Source organism: Plectropomus leopardus, chromosome 15 (assembly GCF_026936395.1).
Source record: "Plectropomus leopardus strain MGB_pleo_1.0 chromosome 15, ASM2693639v1, whole genome shotgun sequence".
Lineage (NCBI taxonomy): Eukaryota > Metazoa > Chordata > Actinopteri > Perciformes > Serranidae > Plectropomus > Plectropomus leopardus.
Window position 1 is genome coordinate 22,404,622 of NC_142190.1, and position 20,611 is coordinate 22,425,232.

General features: G+C 38.3%; 1 protein-coding gene across 3 annotated transcripts in view; it reads left to right on the forward strand.

Moving 5' to 3' along the window:
• Window positions 1–20,611, forward strand: part of LOC121952341 (cell adhesion molecule 2) — a 262,122-nt gene that overhangs the window by 178,346 nt on the left and 63,165 nt on the right. For all 3 annotated transcript variants that reach the window (XM_042498955.2, XM_042498956.2, XM_088088351.1), the window contains one exon: window positions 10,930–11,079. In XM_042498955.2, coding sequence (XP_042354889.1) covers window positions 10,930–11,079 — 150 coding nt within the window. The remainder of the gene's footprint in view (window positions 1–10,929; window positions 11,080–20,611) is intronic.

Consider the following 20,611-nt stretch of genomic DNA (forward strand, 5'->3'; position numbering starts at 1 on the left):
CTTTCCAAAGACAAAATAAGTATATTCATTCATATTGTTATGCTCTTTACAATCAAAATCTTTTTTCACAAGCCATAAGTTGGTTTCTCTGGTAACACCTGAGGGTCTGCCTGACACCTGGAACAATCATTGCTGGATCATTAGGTTCCTAGGCAATGGAAACGTCATTCACTACTCCACTAAATAGGACAAACCTTAGATATGGCTTAACAATGGGAGATACTTAAGCTTAACTTATGCTAGCAAGATACAGAGTCAATAACATTGTGTGTGGTTGACAAACAGTAAATATAATTTCACAGAATGTTTAACAACGAGACAAGCCAGCTGTCGAGCCATGTCATTGTCCTTAAATCAATATCAAGATTTTCTAGAACAAATGAAATGTCACATGTAATGTTACCGTTAGCTGAAGCCTGGTGGCGAGTTGAATAGTGAGGGGGATGTGAAATGAAAGCTTAAGTTCAGTGGGGCAGTGTAGCACCTGCCACGTACGTTAAAGTCCCCATCCTGTTGTGCTCAGAGGATGAGGCACTGCGGGACGATGCTCAGTGTTGTAAATAAATTGTAAACAGTGGCTTTGACAGCGTCCCTTTATTACAAGCTGATGCTATTTTGTAGCTAGCACATTATACTTAGAACAGAGAACAAATAGTGTCATCAGAACTACCTAGTAGGTGTCCATCGTCATCTTTTGAGTCACCCTGCAGCCAATCAGTTGAGTATCCACCCAGACCATGGCATGATTCTTCATGTATTTATCACCATTATTACTGGACATCGAAGATATTCTGATAGTCTTAAGAGTTACCTCCAATTATGCAGTCACATGTATTCCTGCTGGGTTAGACCAGTCTGAGCTTTGCTTTCAGACGAGATCTTCACTGTCAGCCCTGTCCTGCCTGGAAGTTATGGTAAAAGAGCATTGCAGACTGACACACAAGCCAAATGATAAAAGCTGTTCTTAAACTAGCACTTTCTGTTCACTGCATCTCGCAGATCTCCCTTTGGGGCAAGAAGCGTTTCCCCAGATCACTCTTAAATGAACAGAATCTGTCAACACATCAACAGACATTAGAAAATCACACTGCGGCATGTTGATTTGGGGAGTTTGGGAGTTTTTTGGTGGCAGCAATGATTAGTCTGATTTCCCTCATGAATGCCACCCTAGTCTGCGATCATTCTGCCCTTACCCCATATGAAAGCATAAAAAATGAATTGCTTCTTGTGATAAAAGGAAGGAGAGCACATTTCTCCTCCACATCAGTTTGAGAAATTTTTAGAATGTCCTTAGCCAAAATCAATCTGATTTCCCTGACCTTATGCTGCTATGACATTTAATTTACAAAAAACTACTAAGCCAGCAAGTGTGTGTGTGACTGCTAATATTCCTTTGCCACTGCTTGGCCTTATATTTAAATAAGAAATAGAGTGGAATATTTGAGCTTACCGTATGTAGCCAAAGCTTTGCCTTCTGTGTCCTTGTAGCACTGAAAAAAGACAAGACTTGGATTTTGCGAAAAGGGATGAACTGAAAATGACATTTAGTGTATATTACACTGCTCACTTTCAGCCAGCAATTCTCATCGGTAACACACAACCCACAGACACTTTCCACGCTTACATTCACAGGTGATTTTGTACAAAGAGGCACACAAGCACAGGGAGAAATGCACTTATACCTGCTTACGTTCTATGCATAAATCAGGGCAACATAATTTAAATGCCTGTTTCTTGCATGTCTGCTTAGCATCTCAGAGAGTGTGAGAAGCAGGTCCTCTTCTGCAAGAAGGAGGCGTTGATGATATTGTTCATTTTTGCCTCAGTTGTTTACTCCGGTACCTCCTTCCTTGCTTGCTTTCACTTATCTGTCAAAATATGTACTTTTGTCCTTACCCCCAATTCGCTTTTGCTCTCAGCTTCTCCTGCTTGCTTTTGCTAGCTGGAAGAAAAAAGTGTATGAAGTATTTATGAAGGCCAGGTTTACCTCTGTCATAAAACCATGAGATGTCTGCCCTTGGCTCAGGAAGGATAGTGAGATCCCTGGCCATTCTGGACTGAGCGAGCTTGAACTCAGGCAGCTTACACGCAGAGAGGAGGTTTATATCTCTGCCCTTTAAATTGATGTGGGGGAATCAAGGGCAGGTATACGGGGCAAATTATGTCTGGAAGCGTGTCTGGTCACCAATTTGAGATATGTTTTATGCATCCGCACAGGCATTAGCCATTGCCGGTGGCATTATGTTTTCGGGGTGTCATTTTTGTATGTACATCCCATTCTTGATAACGCGATATCTCAGTAACAACTTGATGGAATCTCTTTAAATTTAGCATAAACTTGTACTCAAGGATGATTTAATCAGATTTTTTGTGGTCATAGGTCAAAGGTTAAGGTCACCGGGACCCTGTCTGTTCCCTTAGTATGAACACAATTTAAAAAAGTATATTTTTTTCAAATTTGGCACAAGTATTTATTTGGACTCAAACTGATTAGAAATTGGTGGCGGAAGGTCAAAAGTCAAGGTCACTGTGACCTTGCGTCTGTCTCATTCTCGTTAACGTAATATCTCAAGATAGCCTTAAGGGATTTTTCTCAAATTTGGTACAAACATCCACTTGGACTCAAAAATAAACTTATTAGAATTCAGTGATCAAAGGTCAAGGGCACTTTGACCTCACAAAACATGTTTTTGGCCATAACTCAAGAATTCATGTGCTGATTATGACAAAATTTCAGACAAATATCTTATAGAATTTAATGATGAAGTGATTAAATTTCATAACCAAAAGGTCAAAGGTCTACTTTACAGTGGTGTAATGTTATAGAATGTTCTCAGAGAACATTTTTCTGACTATTACTCAATGCCATAACTCAGGAACAGAATGGGAGACATTTGGTTAGATACTGTACTGGTAACACTAATCTTGGGTGCCGATCTTGAAACAGTGCTGATTATGCAGATCTTCTTTCCTGTAGCAGGAAAGATGTGTGTTGAGCATCCTTGTTTTTATGAACATGCACCTGAACTGCAGTGCAACATGACTGCTGTGCAGAGGCATACAACCTTGGGGTGGTAATTCTAGTTTCAAATGACAAATAGTTAGTACGCTATATTTATATGGTGAACGTGCTATTTACAGTTTTTCCTCAGAAACAAAAAGAAAGAAACTGCTGTGTGCTCCAGCATGTTTGTTTCCTCTAGTGCTTTGTAGACACAAGAAGGTGCTATCATAGGAGAAATTCTTCCTGAATGTTTTTTTTTTTTTTTGTCATCACCATATCAACGTCTGTTAATGCTTTTCACACCCCAGATGCGACTGGAAACATCCTCCCCCAATCTCAAAAACAAGCCAAAAAGATGTCACTCTCCCCTCTGACAGCTCATGATTGCTACCGAACTGTCTTCTCTCTGTCACTCCACGCCCCGCTTAAACAACACCTAACATCTCAGTGGAGAAGTAGGTAATATTTTGTTGATCTGACTTCAGTTGTTGGAGTTGGACATCAACTTTATGATGGCAGCACCAACAGCTGCCCAGTCTAATTACTGTATGTAAATGACAACAGCACTGCCATAGCCAGCCCCTCTGGTGCCGGATAATTAATTTCATATCTGCAGATCAGAAATGACTGTCCTGAGGTGGTTGTACACCAGCGCTGAATACAAAGGTAGCTCCACCCTCTGCAGGGGTTGCATTCAATTTGCTCACAGCAGGAATCTTATCACTGTCAAAAGAGCACGTTTAGATTGGAAATGTGCACGCACACACAAACACACACACACACACACACACACACACACACACACACAAACAAACACACACACACAGAAATTAACACACAGTTCAGTCAGAAACACAAACAGAACAAAGCAGAGAAATGGAATGTTTCATCACTTCAGTTATAAGAACCAAAAACCTACATAACCCAGTTTATGGCTATTTGCATAATAATAATGTGATTTGTATAAATATTTTTAACTCATAGAGTTCAGTTTATTAAAGGTCACTGAACTTTAAAAAAATTCATAGCACATTATTCCCATTTTTTTCCAACTTGGTGTCTATAAATGGAATATATTGCAAATCATTTGTATAAATGATTGTTAGTTATTTGCAGCATGTGCTTTATATGAATTTATATTCTGATAGTATCTCAATAAAGATTATTTTATTCCCTGGGTAAATGCATATATCCCTAGATTTATGGAAGAGAAATTGGGAGTTTTCTCATTGTCTGAGTTTTTTCACTTAGCAGCGACGGCAATATAAATATGAGTGTGTCCCCGTTCCAAAGAAGGCCACTCTACATGTTTAAAATTGTGTTTTTAGTCCTTCAGCACAAAAATATTCTGACTTGCAGACTATTTTTTGTGCTATTTAATTTTAATGTGAATACTGGGGGCTCTTTTCTCAGGTGTAATAGTGTTATGAAATGTTGATAAATCACATTTGAGATGCAACGTGGATTCGGAACGAATGTTGATAGAAGGCGTGAAAAAGGTCATAGCGAAATAGAAAGAAGCAAGACTGTGTATGACATGTTCCTGAGAAAAAAGAAGGAGTTTGTGTGAAAATTGTCACACTTGGGAGGGAGAGTCCCAGAGCGAGGGCAAGGAATGATGATGCACTTGTCTAATATGTTTGCTTCTATTCCAGGAAGTTCCTAACAACATTTTGTTCCATATTATCAGCTAAAATTGGTTCTTGCCAATATATATATTTTTTAAATCCCTGCCTGAAAGTTCCAGTCCATTTGTATTTTCAATGTTTAGCTGAAGCTCTAAACCAGTGAGGAGATTGGGGATACTTCTACTTGCTCAAGGACGCTGTGGCAGGATACATGTCTGGTTGATGAATTCACACCAGCCCTTGAGCTGATCAAACTCTCGACCTTGTACGGTCTCTGCAATCACTGGGCCACCCTGCTGCCCGACACTCTGAGAATCACTCAGTCTGAGAAGCTTGTGTATCCAGCTGTGTAGCCACCTGTGTAACCTTATAGACACTAACTGGTCCCAGCAAAGCTGTCATGTCCTGTGTAATCCTCTGTATCTCATTCATGATATTTCTGACTGGGATGCATGTTGAACAGTGAAGCTGTTTTTTGATTATTATGATAAAAAGAACACTTTTTACCTTTAAAAAAAACAAACAATAATTAATAATATTAAGTAAACAGAGATTAAGTTCAATAATGATTTTCACCAAGTGTGAGTATTTAGAGGAAACAGGAATGTGATTAATAATCAATTTTTTAATCAATTTTTGACCCAAAGTGTCCTTTGTAAACATCTATCACAGGTTGCATACTGAACCATATTTTTTTAATTCAGCTTTGACCATCTCTTCTGCTTGACACATTGCATGTTCACAGTTGGAATGACGATGTATTACCAACATCACACTAACTTTTAGAATTACCTAGTATTGACTTGTTTACAGCCTTCTTGATTGTCTTAGCATTCTGTTTCTTGCTTCATTGTAGCGACCTCCCCATGTTCCCAGATCTCCTAAATTGCTTTTTTCATAACCAAAATGATCACACTGTAAAAACAACACTAATCATTTGAATTTAAATTCACAGTAATGCAATCCCGAGTCTGCATTTATAAAGTATTATGTTCAACAGGCTGAAAAGGTGAATTGGCTAATCAAAACTGTGGACTGCCTCTATCCATTTTGTAATCCTGTATTCCCAGCCCATACATCACAGCTCTGCAGCTCAGTTGAGCTCCAGTCCTGGTATAAAGGTCAGTAGCTCCAGGCTGTCCGTCTGTCTCCCTGCATCTCTCTCTTTTTCTCTGCTTCTTGAATGCCTAAATAAGAAAGGTTAGTAGACTCAGCTGCTCTTGCTTAAAAGGTCATGTCGGAGAGCAGACAGGAAGCATCCGGGATACTCTTATCAGTATTATTTGTCTGATAGTTTGCTTTGGCAACAGGTTATGTCTGTCTGAATGTGTCCTGTAAATATCTCTGCTGGCCACACAGGCATTCACTTTTGGCATAAGTAGTAGTTCGGTCTTTTGAGAAAAATTGGATGCTGTACTTTGTGTGTTGGGAAGCAGAGGTTCAAATGACTGTGGGGAAGCTTTGCCGCTAGGCTTGATTATTAGCCAGTGCATACACTGGGTACTGGAGAGTACTGAGTGGTCCCTTTAATTCTTAAGATTCAGCTCATCTAGACAAACAGCTGTGTGAAGGGTAAAGTGTGAGAATCTAGAGGAAATAATCATTTGCTATTCGTTCAGAGGCAGCTGTAAACCCGCATTGCGATAGTCACCATCTTAAATTAATCAAGTGCTGTGTTGCTCTATATGCATTGGTGGAAGAAATATTCAGATCCTTTACTATAGAAAAAAGTACTAGTACCAGGCTGTGAAAATACTCTGTTAGAAGTAAAAATCCTGCATTGAAAAGGAGACTTAAGTAAAAGTAAGTATTATCAGGAAAAGTAAGGGTGCAGAAAAAAATCTAAATTATTTAAAAAAGAATAAACAGCCCGAAACTCAAGACTATAAACAAAATTGAAAACTGTATTATTATTATTATTATTATTATTATTATTATTATTATTATTATTATTATTATTATTATTATTATTATTATAGTAAATTAATTTATATCTAACATCATATTTTCGAAAGCCTTGTCATGGTTTTTAATCAAAAATCTCAATTTTGAAAGTAACTAAAGCTCTCAGATGAATGTCGTGAAGTAAAAAGTACAATGCTTGCCTCTGAAATGTAGTGGAGTAAAGCATAAAGCAGCACAAAAATAAACTACTCAAGTAAAGTACAAGCACCTTGAATTCATACTTAAGTACAGTACTTAAGTAAGTGTACTTAGTTACATTCCGTCACTGTCTATATGCCATTTAAGGTGACAAATATATTATCTAATTCAAGCTAAATAAAGCAAAGCTAATTTCATTATGTCATTACTTGATAATGTCATGCACATGAGGGTGTTGTTGACCTGGCTTAGCCTTGGCATGTCAGTCAAAGTGGAGGGCAATTAAACTGACCCCACTCTCCATGAGAGATAGAGCCCCAATTGAGCACAAGAAAGGAGGTAGGATCAAGATAAATTTGAAAGAGTGGGGGGAGCACCGGGAGACAGAGAGAATATGAAAATGAGAGACAAAGAAAGTGGAAATGCCACCCTTCAGGGATCAACTAGAGGAGGAAACGTGACACAGAGAGAGAGAGAGGAATAGAGAGAAGGGAATTGAGTGGAATGGATGTGAACTGAAAAAGAGAGCGCGAGAAACTGAAAGTAGGAGAAAGCATGGAGGTGAAGTGAGGGAAGGACCTAAATTTAGACATGGAAATCAGGAGAGAACAGCTGCCTCTTTCCCTCAGGAGATACATTTAAATCAGGTCTGGGTGGCCAGAGGGGAGAATAGAAGAACCTACTCCACCGGCCAATTAGGCACACAGAGCACTGCACTGTTCTAATATAACCATCATTGTGGCCCCTTCGGCCCTTTCAGTCCCACCGGACGTGTTTCACTAGACACCGACGCAGGGCTTAGGCAGAGGGATCCCCGGACTATTGTAACTTTGTATTGGCACTAGTGCCAGAAGTAAAAAGGGAAAGAATGGTAAAAAGAAACTAAAATATACTATAATTTGTAGTTTCTGTCCTGATAAGTACATTTATTGCACAAATTATATGTACTGCAGATGTGGAATAAACTGCTCTAACCCTTTGACCTTTAAAATCAAGGAGTTCTTAAAACCCTTGAATCTTTTTTTCTCTTTTATGAATAGTCTTTTTCTGTTTTGTATGTTTATACTATTATAAAACACTTTTATTTGCCCTAGAGTTGAAATGTACTATATAAATGAACTTGCCTGTTGAGTGCCATTTACAATGGCTGGGTCCCTGCCACAGCGGCCGCGGGTTCGACTCCCATCTGCAGCCCATTGCTGCACATCAGCCTCTCTCTCTCTGTTTCCCTCTCTCCCCCTTTCAAACTTCAGCTGTACAATCACAATAAAGCCAAAAAGCCCCCCAAAATATCTTTAAAAAATCTCATTGTCTGTTTTTACCACACCTTAAAGGAATACTTCAACCCCAAATTAATATTTGTGTGAATACCCATCTTATGTTACGTTATATTCCTGAAAAAAACTTTGTCCCGCAGGCATCCGGTGAACAAATATCCAAAAACTTATATTCATTTCTCAATGATTTAACTACAGGGAGGCTACATTTGACAACAGCCAAACTATATCAAAATATGTGTTTGCAAACTCTCTTACAAATCCTGTGGTATGATCCAAGCATCATTTACCTAGCCATACACTCAGATAACCAGTCAGATAGCCCTTTCCAAAGCGGTACTGAAATTAAAGTTTATCTAAATTTATCCGAGCTCTTTTCAAACTCCATTGAAATAATAATAATTTTACCTCACTGCACTCAGGAGCTGCTGGTCTACCACTGCCTCGATTAGTAAGTTAGTTTGTTGTTGTTTGACCTTGGTGGTTGAAAAGGTTCATTTGGATTCACGAAAGTCGAACAATGACACAACCAGACTATCAACTGAGACAGCTATAGACCAGCAGCTCCTTTTTTTAGATTTGTAAAATAACTGTTTTTGTCAATGGAGTCTGGCTTTAACTGGGTACAAGTGGATAAATAAGAAATGGATTATACTGAACAAGTTGTGTGAATGTTTGTAAATTGATGTTTCGATATAGTTTGTCTATTGTTAAATGCAGACCCCTATGACCTCAGTTCATTGGGAATGTCCGCCTTTTTAGGATTCTTTGTTCACCTTGGAGGCAGGTGAGAAAAACAGCATTTTCTTCATGAATTCAGTGCAACACAGGGTGAGTAACTGATACACAAATGGTCATTTGGGGAGTAAAATATTTCTTTAAACCGTGCAAAATGTATCTATCTTTCCACATATTTATCTCTTGAAGTATGATTTAAATTGTCTTCATTGAAAATCTGAATAGATAGAACATTTTGGAGGCACCCATTTTCCCAAGGGGCATGTTAAGCACTTTGCTGTAACATTAAGTCACTCAAATCTCATGTTTTCATATTTGTCAAAAGGAGATCATTTGGAGAACAAACAGGCAGATTATATTTTGGAATAAGCACAGGGTTGACAATACCACAAGCAAGCATATCCCTAGAGCGTCTCCATCTTTAATTATATTTTTCTGCAGAGAAACATCCACTGCAGAAATGAACTAAAATCACACACGACATCATATTGTGCAGAATCTCTCTCTCTCTCAGACAAACACACACACACACACACACAAAAAGAAAAATCATTGCCACCATTCAGTTTGGGGGTTAACCATTAACTCTCTTTTGTGACTAGTTCAAAGGAAATAAAATGTATCACACTGTGCTGTATGTCACCCAAGTGCGTGAGTGAGAAAAATGGGGGGAAAGTAAGTGATTTAAAGAGAGGAAGTAATAAAGAGAGCGAGGGCAGGCGCGGGAGAACGGTAAATCGTTGGCAGATCATGCCTCATGCAAAACTTTCATGAATAAAACATACTCCTAGCCTCCCATAGCTCAGATTCATTTTTCCTCCGTTCCCCTGCTCTTCCCACTCTATCTCTCACACGCATGATTAACCTCGGGAGGCCTTAATCAACACTGGAAATGACCCGTGCTCCTTGACTTACCTCCCTCTACCTCTCCTCGCCTCCTTCACCTCACCCTCTCTGCTCTCAACACGTCCTTCTCCGCAGGGTCTGTCAGTGATGGGGTTTGCCTCACCTGCTAACCCTGCAGATGAGCGCTATTTGAGGGTTTGTTTATCTTACCTGTGCAGTCATTAGCTGAAGTAAGGGGAACGCAAAATTGCCTGCCGAATGAGATCTAATACATTAACAGCGTTGGAATGGAGAGGTATCAAGCAGTATCACACAGGGATGGATTTTAAAAACCCCTCATTTCTAAATATGTTTTATTTCTTTCTTTCCTTATATATGTTTTTTTTTTCTTTTTTCACATTTTATGATCCTTTCCTGGGGGGCTGCTGGTTTAAGACGGGAGAGTTAGCTGGGGATAAATAATCTGTCTTACCTAAGCCTTTATTCACACAGTCTTTAAAACCTGTCCTCTGGGAATAGGGACAGGGATAGATTTATGGTTATTATTATTTACTTGCTCACAGCTTCCCTCTCACACACACACACACACACACACACACACACACAGTACACGCACACATCAGTGAGCTGTCCATAGTTCTGAAAACTGGCAGGCAGCTATTGAGGACCAATTGCAAAGGCGACCTGTCCATGGTGCTGAAAACCAGCTCTCCTCAGACTCAGAGGTCACACAGAATTATATAACTGTTTATCTTTCTGTTTCTTTCATCAGTTGCAGCCGTCGCACACACAAGCATCCACACATGCACTCACAAGTCCGCTGAGAACGGTTTTTAATTGGTCTTCCCTGTGTAGCTGAGGTTTCAGGGTTGGTACCGCAGGCTAAATGCCCCCTGTGTGTTCTGTGTTAGGGTCCAATTTAGCACACAGTGGTGAGTGGCCATCCTGGCTGAACATTTGCTTTTTAATTAGGGTGTTAAGCTCTTTTTTTTTTCAAAGACTTAAACCAGATTTCCTCCCTTTGTCCTGCAGCGTGAGGAGGTGATTTGCTCCTCTAGCAACAGAAAAAGAATTTTCTTTATTTTATGTGCATCGTCGTGAGCCGAGTGGATAAAAATCACATTACTTTCTGTGCTACCTCCATTGTTTAAATGTTATATGATAATGTTAAATTTATTTAAAATTGAATTAACAAAGCAACTTTGCAAATCTAGCAATCAAAAATGTACCATATGTTTCACTCTCTCTATGCCTGTATCTTTCTCTCTCTCTCTCCCTCCTGATGCATCCACATCTCCTCTTACATGTTTTTTCTTTATGTGTCATGTTGCAGGCATCAGCGGTCAGTACCCTCTGGTTCAGAATGTGACGGTGACAGAGGGTGGGACGGCAAACATGACCTGCCGTGTGGAGTATAATGACAACACCTCCCTCCAGTGGTCAAACCCAGCACAGCAAACCCTTTTTTTTGGGGACAAGAAAGGTAAGTTTTGGGAGATTGACAGGCAGCAGCAGCAGCACGACAGATTCAGTCTTACAAAGTATTCCCTGTGTTAGGTTTGTGGTGGTTGAGAAATGCACAAAACACACAAAAACAGGATTTTTTTTCTTAAAGGCTGGAGAGCAACCTGAAAAATCCCCCCCGTGTTCCTGTGTGTTTGTCACTTGAATAAGCTGCTGTCTTTGTTGTGTCATAGCATCTGTCCCACATTTTATGTGTCTGTGTTTTCCTGTTGGTGCTCTGTTTTCACAGCAAGAGAATTCACTGTGCATAGAGAAAGATACACACCTTTCCTCTTGGGATGGATAGCATGTGGCTATTATTATTTTTTCACTTAATACATCAACCTCAAATACACACATAAACAAACATCTGTTAAGGAGAACACTGGAAAACAGATGTGGCCAACTCTCTCTTTGACTTGTTTTGCCTAGAACAGGCTTGACTGTTGCTGCTTGTTTATTTGTTTATGTGCAGCCCATCTTACGTAAGTGTCACAAGTGTTTATTGTTTATATTTGAAAGTTGGAAAGTAGAAATGGATAAACAATGGTGCAGTTTGGTTGGATTTAGAGATCAGCAGGGATACAAGGAGCATGCCGCTGTATATAAGATAACATTTGTTGTATTGTCCCAAAGGAATAACTTTGCTCAGGCGATAGTGCTACACACAGCTGCAATCATTTTAAAACAAATGTGTAAGTCAACTAAGAAACAATAATAAATAGCATACAACAAAAAATTTAAAAACATGTAAAATATTGTACATGCCATGTTATATAATAGATATAAAGCATAGGCATTATAAAAATGAGGACGTCTTAAGGAAGTCTTAAATCTTAAATAAAAGAGTAACACTTGCTCAATTACTCAGTGCCACACAAGTTTAATATGGACAACATTTTGATTGCACTTGGATTTTCATCAGGTCACAAAAAAAAAAATCTTTTTATTTTTTTCATTGTGTATGTTGTTTTTTTTAATAGTCTTGCACCCTTGCATGTGTATAATTACTCTCTCTTAACTTGGAAAAGCTTATAAAACCATAGTGCATAATATTTTAAGCTTATGCTTAAGCTTTATGAACTACATAGTGAGGCTAACAATGTTTTCATCTTTGTGTAGTAAAGGTGGGACAAAATCAATACATTAGACTATTGTGTTACTTTGTGTTGCTATCCTGACAGACGAACGCCAAGTATCAGTTTTTTATTACATGAATTATTAATATTGACGGTACGAATTATGCTTTTGGTAGCTCACTAGAATAATAAAATGTATTGTTTTTTCATTCAACTATTTAGCTGTCGTAAAAAATGATTGAAGTGAGATAGACAGACAAACTTTATCTGATTAGCTTAAATAGATTTCTTAGTATACTGCAAAACATTAAAAATAATAATCAGTATCAGCATAATTAATCAGTAACATTGTATCATAACTGGAGTATTTTAATAATATTGTATTGTGATAATATCATATCAGGGGTCCTCTGGTCATTACCACCTCTATTGAGTAGTGACACCTAGTTGTTATGGCTTTGGTGATTGCTGTTGTTGAGTTATATCCATGTCATGATCAGTCAAAACCTCAAGCAGATTTACTGTCTCATGGAAAGAAAGTGGTGGATATAATTTGTTTTTGTTTTTCTATACTTTCCTCTATCTGAATCAAAAGACGCACACTCAAAAGTTTTCATGCTGTTGTTCAAATCAAGTTAGAACATCAGAAACAACCCACACACTCTCAAAGTCAACCGTTCACCCCTGCTGTGCAAGTGCCCTTCACTGCAACCCTGTAGTACTTAGCTCACACTGCCTCCAGCACATACAGTGCTGTATGAATTAAATTTCAACTAAAAAACAAACCCAATCACCTTAGCTTTGTATGGTGCAGCATTGTGGCCTTGTGTGTAATTGATGGTGTGAGAGCATTAAATTGCTTACATAAAAGTTACCATTTTGTGGTACAGCATGACCAGTGAGTGGCAGTGCTTTGCAGACAATAAGCAATTGGTGTTATTGGTGTCATTTTTTCAAGGTGTAGAGTAGTGCAGGGATGTTTTTTTTCTGTAGCCCACCAAAAAGCCTTGGGGATTTCCCCATTAGATATTAGATTATTGCAGAAAATAAACTCTGTGGCAGACAAACATTCACGATACTTACACATTTTGTTCAGAAAGATAATCTTCACAAGTGAAGCCTAAATGCAATCACCAGAGCTAAAAAGCTAATGTTATGCTATGAACAAACTACACCACAGTCACATGACTTCATCGTCACCACCACAATGATGCTCTGTAGTCTCATTTAGTCACTTGTTAACACACCTTTTAGGTGTGCAGGCAGGTAAAACAAAAAAAATCAAGAGAGGAGTATTTACTAATGTATTTTATGTTGTAGGAGAAAACGTGAAAGTCCCTCAAGCTTGTGTGACCCACAGAACTTATTTCAGGCATCTAGCCAAGGACCCATTCAAAAAAAAAAATCCACTGAGAAGTCCAAAGATGCAAAGTCATTTCTGGGTGTTAGGACTGCACCACTCTATTACGATGGGTTACAGACAAAAATAACAATATACTACTGTAGGACAATGACACTTTTTCAGCACAACTATGGTAAAATAGCAACCATGAAGGTTAGATTTATATAGAATAGCCACAATAGAGGTAAATCACACTGACTTAACTTGAAATTGTGTAAAAATGATGAGAGGAGATATCCCAGTTCACCACTGTAGGCATGTCGTGTCCAATGGGTTTCACTGATGTTTCAAAAATAGAGCAAATCACAGAATTTGCTTTATAAAACATGTTTCCTCAAACAGTAAGGTCAAACCTGTACATTCGGAAATATTAAAAATAAAACATGAATTATGAAAAACATTACCTGCCTGGATCCAGAGCATTGAATGGACCTGTCTAGCATCATGTCATGAAACAGCAGTTTTAAATTAAAAAACAACCAGTGAGCACCGGAGGTGGACTTAATCAGCCAATGAGCAATACAGATGGAAATAACAATGCAGAGGAGCCAACAAGGAATAATAACAACAATGGAAAGTGCTATAGACAAGATAGATGATGCTATTGAGGCTGTTCTAGATCAACATGTTTCTTATAGTTGACCAACATCGCAGTTTGTTATACTTCGTTATACTGTTATAGTTTGTTATGCTCCACACTGCTAATAAAACCCCAGCAAAGCAGGTGTGTTGGCATGGCTAAACATGAGCGTGGGCTTAAAATGACATAAGATTGGGATTCATTTCTAGAAACTGGTTAGGGAAAATGACATTCCCATCGCTCATGGAAATCTGTAATGTCAGTCTGAAGATGGAGTGTAACAACTTGACAATTCTGTCTGATATCAGGCAAGAAAATTACTGTAACTTCAATATTCACTTCATTGAACTATTTATATAATATAAACTGAAGACAAAAGTTTTGTAATATAGGACTTTAAAAACCTCATCAACTTTACACCCCACTTCTTGAGAGAAAATGGCCTGAGAATAATATGATCTGCACAAAAGAAGCTGGGTATTATAAACACTTTATATACTGGAGACCTGCACGCTGCTACAGAGAAATTCCTTCCATTAAACGAATGCAAACCCGTGTTATCTTTGCTCACATTCATAGACACAGCAGTGTATACACACACACACACACACACACACACACAGAGAGAGAGAAATTGTGGGTGTGGCACAGAGCCACCAATGTTTTAATGGCTAATAAGTACAAAGGCTTTACTCCTGACCTTTCACACCCTCTTCAGTAAAGTCCCCATAAAGAGGATTCATGGGTGTTATTTTGTTGGTTCATGCCAGCTGAAATGATTGTGCCCTGTGCGTCTCTCAGCTGTATTAGTCGAGTGTAATAGAGTATGAATCACACTCTCTTGTAAGTGTCTGGATTAAGCACATATGGGATTTACTCAGTCTTCTTCCATTATCCGTTTGCCCACTGGGCTGCCATGCATTTGTGCACTGTATGCGCTGTACGTGTGTGTGTTTGTGTGCACATGGGTGACTGTGTTTGTATGTAGTTATTTATTTATTCATGTATTTATTTATTTATTTTGCATACAGTGAGTGAATGCATGCAAAACATTTCAATTTTCAACCATTCACATTTTCAGTTACCAGAGAGAGCAGCAGTAAAAAGCTGCATTGAACATCAAATTCAACAGTTGATGTTCTCTGCAGGTTATTCCATATCACACCAGGGGTCGGTCTTGGGGGTCTATTTCATGGCATTTCCAGTGCAGAGCTCTGAGATTGGAAATGAAAAAGCAGCCAAGGACTCTCTTATTATCAGAAAAGCAAAGGGATACTACTGAGGCCCCAGAATTGCGTTCCTGTTTTGGATCTGTGTGTGTCTGTGTGTCTGTGTGTCTGTGTGTGTGTGTCTGTGTGTCTGTGTCTGTGTCTGTGTCTGTGTGTGTTTGCTCAGGGAGTTGTCTTGCTGAATGTGGCAAATTCAGATGCACATGCTGATGGGAGCACTGAGATGGTGAGTGTTTCCAAAGTGCCACTGGCAGTGTGAGAAAGGAAAGATGTCTCAGCTGCAAACGCCTTTGAGCACAGTAGGTTTCAGATTAATTTTCCTTGCTGCCTGTTGGGAAGAAGAAGATGGGGATTAGGGCAAGCACACAGTTGCTGAAAAACACAACCTCAACTCGGCAACTTTTTGCATACTTTGCTCTGGCACAGTGTGTTGAAAAATATCAGTTAGTTCTTTATAGTAATATACAAACATTTTTTTTTCATGAAGTTAAATATCTACCTTACTAGTTGACCCCGCATATGTAAACTCAATACAAGTTCTTAAAAATCCCCTCCACTCTGGGGCATCAGTGGCTGAGTGGATAAAGCAGGCGCCCCATGAATAAAGACAGTGTCCTTGCTGCAGCAGCCTCGGGTGTCTGACCTGGACCTTACTGACAAAATTTGTCACTAGAGTTTTTTTTTAACTGTACTGAAGAGGTGAGATTCATATATTTGTGGCAGGTTTGATAAGGTACATCACTAATACAAAAGCCAATCATTTTCTAATACAAGAAACACATACTGACGAGGGAACAGACTTCCAACAAAATGCCAGCAAAGAAACCTGAGACCTCCAGTACAGAGTTGGCTTATTACATGTAATAAAAAATGAATAAATAACTCAGTCAGATGTATCTCTATGTCAGCTACTGCCAGTTACATACTAACAAGCTAACAAACAATATATAAGAGACTTTACAAACGCTAGCCATCTTGATCGCACTGTTCATTGAGAAATTCTGGATCTGGTCTTGTAGAGGGAAAGAGTAGATGTGCTGGCTTTTATTCATTTATTTTTTACTTTTGATGCGGGAAAACCATGTTAAACAAAATATTAATCATAGCAGAGTACTTTCACATAGCCTACTTTAAAATGTGTCTGGAGGGGAACTTTAAATTATTAAATTGTAAATGTTTTTTTTCTGTATAAGTTTTCTTAGGAAGTCAATGCTGAAATTTTCTATTGTATTAGAAAAGAATACCACTGTGTGACTTATTCCTTGCAGTCTATTGAAAAAAATGGTATGTAGAAAACATGCATTTTACTCTTATATCATATAAAATAGATTCATTTTAAGGACCTCTATATATGCAACCAAGTGTCCCTGCATGTGCATGTGTTGCATCTCAAAGAGTGTCACTTACATCCTCTATTAAAGTCAGCCACGGAGCATTAGCATAAACATATTGTTTTTTCAAAGACAAACGTGGCAACTGACTCCGTTACAGTGTTTTGAGTGGTACTGGTTTTCGTGCTATTGTTGTTTAATGTCAGGGCTGAGGCTCACCTCCAAGGCGTTTAGTCGGATGAAAGAGACTCCTCTTGTCTTCCGTCCTCTCAAAGGTGCTCCGATGGCTGTGAAGAGTTGTTTGAATTTCAAATAAGTCATTGTTCCGAAAGTAGCCAATTTTGTCCTTTCCATCACTTACCACTGAGGGACTTAAGCTTCGACAGCGAGAGACAGATGAGCACTGGGCAAGAGGGATTGTCTCTTTTATAAGATTCAAAAGAGGCTAATATCTCTTTACAAATTGCTCTTTTGGTTTCGTGTAATTCAAGACATGATAATAGCTTTATTTCCTGGATGGAGAAATTTTGCAATGAGGCATAATTACAATTTATTCGTTATTCCCGCACTAGAAAGAACCATTGTATAATTACTTTCCAGGCTAAATTTGCAGGCCTATTTGGTGGACTCCTCGTCTGTGAGCACTGGCTAAGGTATGACATTGAAATCATTTATTCAACACAGTTACTGCAATTTGCTCGCCCTTTTTCATCCCATTTCTTATCCAACACCCACATCTGTATTTTCATTTTCAACCTACAGTGCTCCCTTGATCCCTCTGCTTTAATTATCTGTCCACCTCTGCCTGCTGGAGTCTGCCACAGGATCGGGGTTTACTAGTCATAAAGCATCATAATATATTTGCCTACAGCACACATTTAGTGGACCTCAATGTATTGAAGCTTTGTCCAAAATGTGGCTTATGCAGTCAGCAAATGTATTTTTCAGATGTATGGAAACAAAAGATGCTGCACATATTTCTCAGACTGTGGGGTGTTGGTCTTTACTGGGGAGCGTGTGATTTTGTCAGCAGAGAGAATCTGGGTGCTCTGCAGGATAGAGCAGCAGCACAACTTGCGTCATGTTAGTGGTGTTGTTCTCTTTTCAAGGTCATATTTCAGAGTTCTTTGGTTTATATTAGGGGTGTCCCTAATCAGATCAGTGGGATCGGTATCAAGCCCAATCAGCACATTGTTTGAATGATTGTGATTATTTTGAGCATGCGCCCTGCGTGATCCAGCAGAAATTCAGGTATTACTGTTATGCTGCTATTCCAATAAGATGAAACTGATTTTTTTCATGTTCAACTTAATTTGCAACACAACTTTAAGTGGAATTTCAATTTTTGTAGTTAATTCTTGTGAACTAGCTTTACTATAATGCTGTTATAAGCTAAAGTGTGACCGATTTCTATTGGTTGACTGGGAATCTTAAAGTTAAGCTGTAACGCTAGTGTGAAGTGGATTTGTAATTATATATATTATATGTATAGTGTTATTAATTTATAGTGTTCTGCACTTTTATTACAATGCTACACTAAGTCGATTTGAGAGCATTTTCTTAAGACACATTTTAGTTTGGTTTGTTTTTTTGGGACAATTTTTTTTTATTTTTCAAATAGAGATATATAAAAATATTTTCAGTTTCTTTACTTTGTTATTTAAAAAAAATAAATTAAAAAAAACCCTTAAGGGAACTGTTTGGATGCAGACATTTTTTCTTGTAGTGCACTGCAGAGCTATTAAACTGTCAAGCACTAGATTAATTTCAATAACTTTAAAGTACTTGAAGTGCACAGCTGTATTATCCAGGTAAATAAAAGTAGCGGATCGAGACTCGGTAATGGCTGACACTCGATATCAAATCACTCAGATCAGGATCGGGGCACAAAAACTTGATCCAGACTGACCTGGTTTGTATTTTGTTTGACTGCATTTCGATTCAGTCAGTAGAAAAATATATTTTTATAACAAAATATATGTTTAAGTCAACAGATGGCCACTTAAAGCCAACAGCTTTTATATAAAAGTGGAAACAGACAATTTTTTAAACTTTCCCCCCCTAGCATTAGTGGTTTTATTGTTGGCAGTGCTTCTGGGAAGACAACCAAATCACTTTAATTTTTCTTCAGAGCCAAGCAAATAATTACACTAATATCTAGGTTTCAATTATAAAAACCATCATGCTCACATTTAAGCATTTATGCACAGCAGTAAACTAAGGCTGTTTGAGATTGTGGAGAAAAACATGAATCACCTCAAACAAACATAAAACTAAACCTCATAACGCCGACCCATTGATTGCACATCCCATGCGCTTTGTCCTGACAAAGATATGGCCTCTCGGGGTAATGGCCAATATTTCTGGGTTCCAGTGTTGCCAGTGGACATTGGGGCAAAGACTTCCTCCTCTGTGCGCTGCTCATTGTTTACAGTTTGATTAGCAACTTAAAACAGTTACACACAACAAATGCGTTAATCTCTATCTCTCTATGAATACAGATAAATCTGAAAGCCAATAATAAGCTAAATCATCATCAGATGATAGCCAGTGAATGCAGAGGTTGTACTGAGGTCAATGTGTTTCACCTCTTTTGCTGTCCCAATGGACTGTTTACCTGCATACAACCAAAGCTTGCTCAAAATATGATCGGTCAGTGCTACTAAGACTACAAACAGAAATCAGAACACTTCCAATACTGAAGTCTTTTCCTGTAGCCTGCATGTTCTATATTCAAATGCAGACATCTGTTTATATAGATGACCGGCTTTTTAACACGGCAGCTCTGATGACATCACTTAGGTGAGACAAAGTAAATTACTATCAGAATGAAGCAAACAAAACACGTGCAATAGACAAACAAACTTACTACATGACAATATGGGCTCTCTGACATACACTGATACTCTTTGGTAATGGATATTTACCGATAGTTGTTGGTTTGGCTAATTGTTGATGCACATCCTTCGTTCAGTAAATTAAGCCTTTTTTTTACCTGCTGGCAGCCAGAATTAATTAGTGAAAGCGAGGCCGATAGTCATTCTTCTGCAGCCATTACATTGTGCAATCGACATTAACGTCATAAGGATAAATTAAGCAAAAAATGTCTATTTCCACTAACAATGCAAAATTTGTGGATACATTTTTGGTCTTGAGTTAGATTGGATTTGGCTCATGCTGTTTTATGGAAAGGACAAACTTACCATGAAAAGGTCGCAATGACATGTTGAATTTACCCTCAGTCTGAACTTCCTGAGGCACCATGCACATGCTTTGGACCATAAATACCATCTGCAGTGGTGGAAGAATTATTATCATCTTTTACTTAAGGAAAAATTAGCAATACCACAGTGTAAAAGTATTCTGGAAATGTCCTGCATTCAAAAAAAGTAAAGGTCTAGTGTGTAGGATTTAGAGGCATCTATTGGTAGCAATAGAATATAATGTGCATAACCATGTTATCAATAGTTAAAACATATTTGAAATTTGAATCACTGTGTTTTCATTACCTTAGAATAAGCTGTTTATATTAACAAATAGACAGGGTCCTCTGTTGCCATGTTTACAGTGCAGTACAGCAGTACAGTGTCAGTACGTGTCAGTTTTACAACCTCGCTACAGATGCTACTAAATCCCACACACTGGACCTTGAAGTAAAAGTACAGAAGTAGTAGTATAAAATTTGAAGTACCAAATGTTAAAGTACTTATTATGCAAAATGGCCCTTTCAGAATTATATATTTTATGTTATTGGATTAATGTTATTGTGTTGGGATGCAGGATATTGGAAATATACAATATCCTGATATATAACAACTTATTTGGCCAATAACCAAGACCAATATCTATATATTGATATGGTGATGGCCCACCACCAGATGGACACATATA